Consider the following 8,343-nt stretch of genomic DNA (forward strand, 5'->3'; position numbering starts at 1 on the left):
CTCACATTCACACTTGTTGCAGGCCTGTTTGCTGCTCACGCCGGACGATGGAGAAAAATCCTCTTCTCCCCAGTAAGAGCACAAAAGTCTGACTTACAGTTCCGTTGCTCGGTAGGTCGCCGTTCACCAGTCCCACACTAAATCCACTCCCTGCGACCCGATGCTGTCTCTGCTACAGCGCGTTAGCCCGTCACTGTCCAGCTCTCAGACAGTCCATAGCAGCTGCCTCCGTGGCGCAGCCAAGCAGTCCGGGCTAGCCTTTAGCCTCGGCGGTCATGGCTAGAAACACAGTTTTCCACGGTGGTGCGACCGTTGAAACAAAAAGTCACTTCACCCACACTCTGTTGCGAAGCTCTCACACGGTTAGCTTTCTAGTCACACACTCTTTTGTGCAAGTTAACCTCAGTAAAACTAGCCGAGTCTCTCACTTTGGTTAAGCTAACCTCGTGCATCTCTCCATGCCGTTCTCTTCTGTGAACTGTGAACACCTTATGTGGCGTTCAAGTCCATGGGAATTATGAGTATCTACTACCAAATTCCCATCCGGGCTACATTAGTATCGGTTCATGGTATCGGTTGACTTTTACGAGTACGAGTACGCACACATTTTACAGTATCGGCACCGATACCCGATACCAGTATCGGGATCGGTGCATCCCTACTTCCAACCACTTTACAACTTGTTCTCTGATGCATGCCTTTCTCTTACTTTTGTATATATTTATCTTGTTTTGTATATATCACTCTTGATTTTATATTTGCTTTTTATTCCTGCTGTCTACTATTTATATTTTATTCCACACAGTTGATGTTGAGCACCCACAATGTCGTTGTACATGTACAATGACAATAAAGGGCTATTCTATTCTATTCTGCCAATCCTGATTGGCTGTGCAAACCAGAAAAATGTGAGAGGTGAAGACCAGCTTGCTGCTGCTCATATATCCTGAATTGACACCCCTCTGAAAAGGGCCCAGGACGCTGCCAGACCACAAGTGGAGTGAGCCTGCAGGCCCTCTGGTGCCTGCCGCCCCAAACGTACCCAAGAGCAATCACCTCCACAATCCATTATGAGAGCTGCTGCCTAGTGATAGACGTGCCCTTATGAGGCCCTGCTCATGAAAATAAAACGCTGGTATTGGTATGGCATGGCTGGTATGGCATTGTCTGTCCTCACAAGAACGTGATGTATATGTAGAAATGGTAGGAAGCGTCCGAGAGCGAAAAACATTGCCAGAGGCTACAGATAATTTATGTGCAATTGCTGGAGAGTGCTGCTTCAGAGACCTCTCACAGATTGAACACCCTCCGAACCGAACAGGCCTGAATCCGTAGTGACCACATTCCGAGACTGCACAGTGCCCATAGGCACTGCCTGAGTCAGAAAAGCTGGATATCGCCAGTAGCGTAATGTCAGCAATGTCACCCTGTTACCAATGCTCTCTATGCGCCATGTTTCACAGGACTCAGTCTGAGAGAAGCTATTCCAGTGGTGAAACTCCTTCATAAACAGTCGGCCGAGCCGGACCGCCAGGATGGCAGAGCCCATCGGACCAATTAGCTAAAGGGATAATCTGAAGGAGATGAAAGTTGACATTTGTCATCCCCCAACCCACCACCTTCCCACCAGCCCCCATTCCCTCATGTCAAAACATCAAAAATCCTGGCAGTATTAAATTGAATTGACCCTGGCTGTATTTTACCTCCCCACATGCAATCACAGTATGAAGAAAGTATTTTCTTTTTCAGTTCTATGGTTTTACATATCAGATGTAATAAATAATCATCTGATACTTACCAATTCTTACAATTAGGCACACACAATCTCATATGAACAACAACAAATGCCATATTACACTGTATCATTATTTATTTATCAGAAACTAAGCCAAGATGCAGAAGCAGTGTGTTGAAAATCTAAGTACACCCTTGCTTCCATAGGATTTAAAAAGGTAACTAGCAGCCAGCTGCTATTAATTAAATGCACCTTTTTAACTGATCATGAGCAAGTGTGAGCACCTCTGTGAAAACAGAAGTTTTGGCTGTCAGGTGTGTGCTGACACCAAGATAATGAGGAGAGAAATCAGCAATGATCTTAAAAGGAACTGATCTTACTCCACTCTGCAATTCTCAGAGAAATTACAAAAAAACAAAGAGCTCTATCTCAGACCCTAGATTGTTCAGATGGCATGCTAAATCTTAGAGCACAAATGTACTGAAGCAATGCTGCAAAGAACAGGGGGGCAGTATTCTTCGACAACGATGTGACAGGCTGATAAAGTCGGATAAAAAACATTGCTTCAAGTTACTGCTGCTAATAGAGGTTCTACAAGCTGCTTTTTGGCTCGATTTCTGTTAAATAAATAATGACACGTGTGGTGTGTCATGTGTTGCGCATCATTTCTGGTTGTATTTACCTATTTTTAACACCTGGTAGGGATCAAATGCTTTATTATTATATCCTGATATGTCAAACCTTAAAACTTAGTTTGCTTTAGTTTTACCATTACTGCACAGAGGAGGAGGTTCAACGTTTTCCCCAAGGACGAGGAGAGCAAAGCACCGCCAAGCTTCCGACTGAGCCCACACATCACCAGCAATTTCTGAATTACTAACACGAAATCCGACAGCTGGGAATCCGTGCTTTCAGTCAGCATACAAAGGCAATGATATACAACAAAGAGTCCCAAAAGAAAGTCGCCAAATGTGCACCTCACATTGCAGTTACACTGTTGTTTTCTCACCTGATATCCATCTAACTGCGCCACCTCTCACCGACGCACACGGCTGACAGCAGTCCGCAAAAGACACGCGGACAGCGCATTTTTCAATTAAGCTCCGACGACTCAGAAGTTTGGCAAAGGCACAAACTCTAAGAAGAGACATGTTGACATGTAATAACCGCGTTACTTCAGAACACTAGGCAGCCATCTTAAATGAGACCAAGCTAATCGCAAGGAGCGATATTCGCTGTTAAAGGCTCGATGAGTCGAGTGCAGACTAATCGAGTTAAGCGTTTTTGTTTAACGTATTTGAATGACTAGCACTATAATTAGACAACAACAACTTCTTCTTATGACCCAGGTGATCTTTATTCATTTATTTCTCCCTTGAATATTTTAGAATTTTAAAATTTTATTCAAATTTATACTTTTTTCTTTCTGTTTAACGATTAATAGTTGGACTTTTTATAGTGCTAGCCGGTGGAGTTGGTATCATGACTCTTTTGACTGTCAAATAGTGGAGCAAAGAGCCCCATACAAAGATAAATGCACACTGCCTGCAGTCAACGTAAAGGAGTTACTTTTCGGGCATTTTGGTATACATGCACAAGACAGCAGCAAGGTCAGGCAGTAGCACTTTACTTTTGGACTGTGCATCTCAAACCACTGGCTTGTATATAAGAAAGACTGTTCGCTATTGAACAAGAAATATCTTAAAAGCTTTTGCCTGCAGTTGTCCATAATCTAAAGCAAGTCAAGATCCCAGCATCTAGCTGACTGACCATCATCCTCCTCTCAAACACATGTTGCTCCGGGAGGACACTTCGGTTCTTTCCGAGAACCTCACAACCACTACCAGATGTGTGTTGGGAGAGATACCGACATCTGCCACTTCAATGGGATGGTGCTATCTCTGTATGTGTTAAAGTGGAAATCCCAGAAATACAGTATGTTATCGGCTTGCATGAACACCAGCAGTGCTTTGCAAAAGACCTTCAGAAATATAGGAAATCTAACTCCCAAAAACCTGCCTTTGCAAGTGGTTCTGTTACACTAACACACATTTGAGGAAGGTCTATGACTTTTGCTGAGAAATTTTAAGAGAGTCCAAAATTTTCGTTCGATTTTCACTAATTTGGTTATGTAAGTTTTACCATTAGAGAAAATGTTTTAAAAATGTCATTTATATAGCACTAAAAGTTTTTATTTCTTTTGTTTTTTAAACTACCTCATTTTCTGTGTTTTCAGCAGCATCGGTGAAATATTTGTCTGCGGCACAGTGTGGTGTACTAAAAGATGAATTATGTTTGGCCTGTAGGTGGCAGTGTCACCACAGCCATTCAACATGGGGCCTGAAGTCAAATTGGTGGCAAAGGTGAAAATGACTGGCTTACACGATTATTGAGTAATAAGCAGTAATGTGGCCGAATTCTCTATTTACTAGTTATATACACTAAAATCTGCTTGGTTTTCTTGGATTTTCATTATTGTAGTATCAGTCATCTGTGTGCAGATGTAAATACTGAATATTAAGTGGGTAATGTAACAAATTTGCATAAGATATTTTATTGTGTAAATGTTAATTAAAATGTACATTTGGTTTAACGTTCTCTTAACCTTCAGTGTAGACGTTTAAAAGCTTCTACACTGAATGCCATCAAATTCAGTCAGGTGAGTATGACTTTTATAGTACAGTATTTACAATCCTGCAGTTATTCTGGCAGTTACTTGATATAAACTTCCAGGAAATATTGCATTCTATCTTACTTTTATTGCCAGTGAAGTAATCTGAGGCTCGTAGTGGAACATGTAACATGCTCTCCTGCTGTCTAAGCCCAGAGTACTCGTTACGGCCTGTTGGAAATTACTCTTCTTTTTCTAGACAGCTTTTGAAGTTCGACTTTCATATATTTTAAATTAAGTGTGACACAACTTTAAATTGAAAGTAAAACTGAATTTATTTCATTCACATCCTGTATACTTTCTGACCCCCAGCAGTGTCAGCCTCCCCTTGTCATGTGTCCATAAAGCATTCTTAAACACTTTAGCAGCTCTTTGTGTCTTGGCAGGCTGCAGGTTAACACAAGCACTACTTGACAGAGAGAAAGAGAGAAGGGAGGGGGGCCAGAGAGGGAAATGAGGTCCGGGCAGTACATCTTTTCTCAGTGGAAGCTGCGGCTGAGAGCACAGCGGTGGGTGTCTGCTACTGAGCTGTAGGTGAGGATCAGGAGGTGTTTGTTGCAACGGTTCACGAGCAGGGCCCCTTGACAGCCTCGTTTGATGTGGTTGGCCCCTGTCGGCGGCTGGCTCTTTGCACTGGTGTGACAGTCATTGCCGGGTGAGTGACTGTCAATGCCCCGACCGACAAAAGAGGAGAAGACAGGCATTCATGGGGCCTGATAATGGCCAGGCCAGGACAAGGCTGCCATTCTCATACACTTTGATCATGTGGATTCTTTTGCACACCTTTGTAGGGGCTCCCTATTTGTTTAACACATTGAAGACGGCTGTTTTTTGAAACTGCTTCACCTGGTTAGGGAAACTTGATGGAGATACTTCTCTGTGAGATGCGTGTATTGCTAAATGCCTTTGGCATGTGTTTGTGTGTGCTTGTTAACCTCTTGTTGGTGTGCACTCTACATCACTTACATGGTAATAATGTGATAGCTTGTGTGTGGAAAGCAGGCTTCTTCATCCAGCTTCTCTATAGAACCTCCATACATGTACCTCGGAATTCATTTTTTAAAATATATATTCTACTCCAAGAGCATACATTACAAAAACTGCTCATCCCGTATCCATTAATGTCCATTACAGGGAGACTGACCTCAGAAGAATCTCGTGGTCTCATTTAAGGGCCTTTAATGGACTGATGTACTCCCACTACTCTTACAGATTTTCCACACTCGTCCATCTTAAGATCGATTGAGATAGTGAAGACGTTAAAATGTCCTGTCACGTTTCGTGCCACACATTTACATGTTTATCTTTTTGGAATAATTTAAGAGAACCATGGTGCTAGGTCAATCTCCATATCAAGATTTTATTTCCATCCACAAAAATGTATCTGTTTCATCTGTGTCTTTTTTTATATGCCTCTGATAGATCAGATTATCTGTCTACAGAGGTTTGATCATCCCTAACAACAACTTGTGAAGAACTGTGACACTGCATCTCTCAGAACTTTTCACACCATCAGATAGACAATCCAGTTATCATAACATTGCTGACAATAGACAGTAGTCACGAAGCAGGACATGCAAATATCCTCAGTGGACGTTTAACAGCATCCGTACATTTGTCAGCCAGCCACAGCTCATAGATAGCGAGCACAGCTATGCTGGCTCTAGAACAACAAATCTTGGACGCTCTGAAATGATAAGCAATTACTGCCACTGAGTGACGTGTATGAGACAACTTCCTTACGTGAGTGTTTTAATATTTTATGCTTTGGAATAAGAGGAAGCAAGGTATTTTATCTGTGAAGATTCTAATCTAAAACAATGATAACAAACACACCAAAGTTTTAAACTAGCACAATGTGAGGCTGCTTAAAAGCACTAGTTCAAGGGTAAGTAGCTACAGGAGAAAGAGCGAGACAAGGATTTAGCAGGAAGGCAAAACAATTAATAATAGGGAGCTATTACTGAGGGTTTGTCAGTTCTAGGAAGGGGGTCATATTTCAGACCCTTTTGAAGACTTTGATGGTACAAAACAGGCCTCATTATAGAGATATTATCTCTATTCATACACTTACAGAGCCGCTTGGATCCCTGCTGGGAGAGATTAGGTTCCTCTACTTGAGAACATCCTCCATGGGTGCCGGCTCTCACTGTTTTCAGTTCATGGCACACCCACGCTGCATGGCTCAACTCCGCTAAGGGGGAAACTAATCCAGGATCTTTTTAGCCATTACTCTTTGGATGACATTGCTAGTCTTACGGTTGGTCTTTCTACCATGTTGTTCTGGACAGAAAAACAACTCAAGCACTATTAGATGGAATATGTTGACATTTTGTGCAGAGATACATGGTCCCCAGGGGGCACATCCCACTGACTTTCTCAGTCACCTGATATTTCCCCTTTCCAGGGATGGCATTTGTGGTGTTCTCAACCACTACTGGATGGATTGCCATCATATTCTGCTCAGATATTCTTGCCCACACACATTAGTATGAATTGAGATCAATTCTTTAACCTTTCTGCTACTTCCATCATTAAAATTGTAATTTTTTCCACTGCTTCTTAAATGTTTAATTAATGGTATTCCTTTATGCAGAGTCTGTATTTGTAAATGATAGCATGCCAGTGCAATGATGCTTAGAGCAAAGGTCTAAGAACTACTGTCCTGAATTACAGCCTCAAAAAAGCCATTAGCACCAGTCCTGCATTTTCCAAAGCTCCACTTGTGCTCGTTTCTGCTCTATAAAATTAGAAATTATGCAGCACTACATGCTGACTGGATTACAAATTGAAAACATAAACTAGACTCTGAACAAAACTAGCTTAAATGGAAATTTAATCAATTCTTAGTATATGTTATAACTGTGAATCACAAATTGCTGTAGTTTCTGACATCAAACATTCACACTATAAAACATCAAGACATTGCATGCTAAGATATTAAAACAAAGAGACACGTTATGCTTGTGTGTGTGCTCTGGCACTGAGCTCAGACTCCAAAAATGTACTTCTAAGACGCCACAAAGCAATCTGCTGCCACATCTGATTTTCACATGACGACTGAGCTTTGTTGTTGACCTCAGGAGGCGCTCAGATTTTTGACAAGTTCTGCTCTACATTGGAATGATTGTATGATTTTAATTACAGGAAATTTCAGAATAGGAAGGACAACTGGGACTTCCTTGGGACTCTTTTTGCCATTTTGCTGTCCATGGCTTTATGTCTTTGTATTGTTGTGTTTTGGCAGTGACACAAACATAATTATTTGTATTTAATTATTCTTTACTCTAAGTGGGCTTCTCTTCTTGACTAAAATACTTTTTAAAAAACTGTATCGCACATTCTGGGAGTGTCTGACGTTGTTTTGAGCATCGTTAGTGAAATATTGTAAAAGTACACGTTGAGGCCAGTGAAGAGCTTAGAGTAAATAACATGTGCAACGACCTGGAAGCTTGATGCTGATAAGCTCATTTAAAGCTCCTTTAAATTCTGATAAACTGAAGAGAAATGGAAGCAGGGTTTTTAGATTTATGCTGAAACTAGCCTTTACATGGAGGCTGGCAGACACCAAGTTCAAGATCACAATGGCATGTATAGGAATGGCTTGAGCGATCTGGTATTAAAAGTTGAGCGTAATTAATATGTGAGAGAACGCTACAACAAAGGTGGACATCCAGGCAATGATATACCTGCTGCTCGGTCTGTGGCTTTTTGTCAAACTTGGGGACCACGACATTGTTTTTTGTAGACATTTCCCTCGTTACTGGGTTTCAAAAATGGCAGTTTAGACCACTGACCAGCCAATCTGTGGCATGCAGTCTGACGACGTTACATTTTAGTACCTGCTCAGATTGCTTTAGAACCTCAACTGACCAGGTACTATTTTAGTACCTGGTTCTAAAGCCAGGTACTATGACCTAATATGAAACCCTGAAAA

The 8,343-nt window shown here is 41.6% G+C and overlaps 1 protein-coding gene across 4 annotated transcripts in view; it reads right to left on the bottom strand.

The window, feature by feature from the left end:
• Nucleotides 1-2,928, bottom strand: part of polrmt (polymerase (RNA) mitochondrial (DNA directed)) — a 48,756-nt gene extending 45,828 nt beyond the window's left edge. For 2 of the 4 annotated variants that reach the window (XR_005610319.1, XM_031749616.2), the window contains exon 1: nucleotides 2,745-2,928. Coding sequence is in view for 1 of the 4 variants with exons in the window: in XM_031749616.2 (XP_031605476.1) it covers nucleotides 2,745-2,886 (142 nt within the window). In the remaining 3 variants the exon portion in view is untranslated. Of the gene's footprint in view, nucleotides 1-5; nucleotides 62-97; nucleotides 117-2,744 lie in introns of those variants that run through there. The other 2 variants (XM_039607182.1, XM_039607181.1) reach the window with 2 other exon arrangements.
• Between the last annotated feature and the right edge of the window lie 5,415 nt (nucleotides 2,929-8,343).

The sequence above is a fragment of the Oreochromis aureus genome, linkage group 23, assembly GCF_013358895.1.
Source record: "Oreochromis aureus strain Israel breed Guangdong linkage group 23, ZZ_aureus, whole genome shotgun sequence".
In the NCBI taxonomy this organism is placed as follows: domain Eukaryota; kingdom Metazoa; phylum Chordata; class Actinopteri; order Cichliformes; family Cichlidae; genus Oreochromis; species Oreochromis aureus.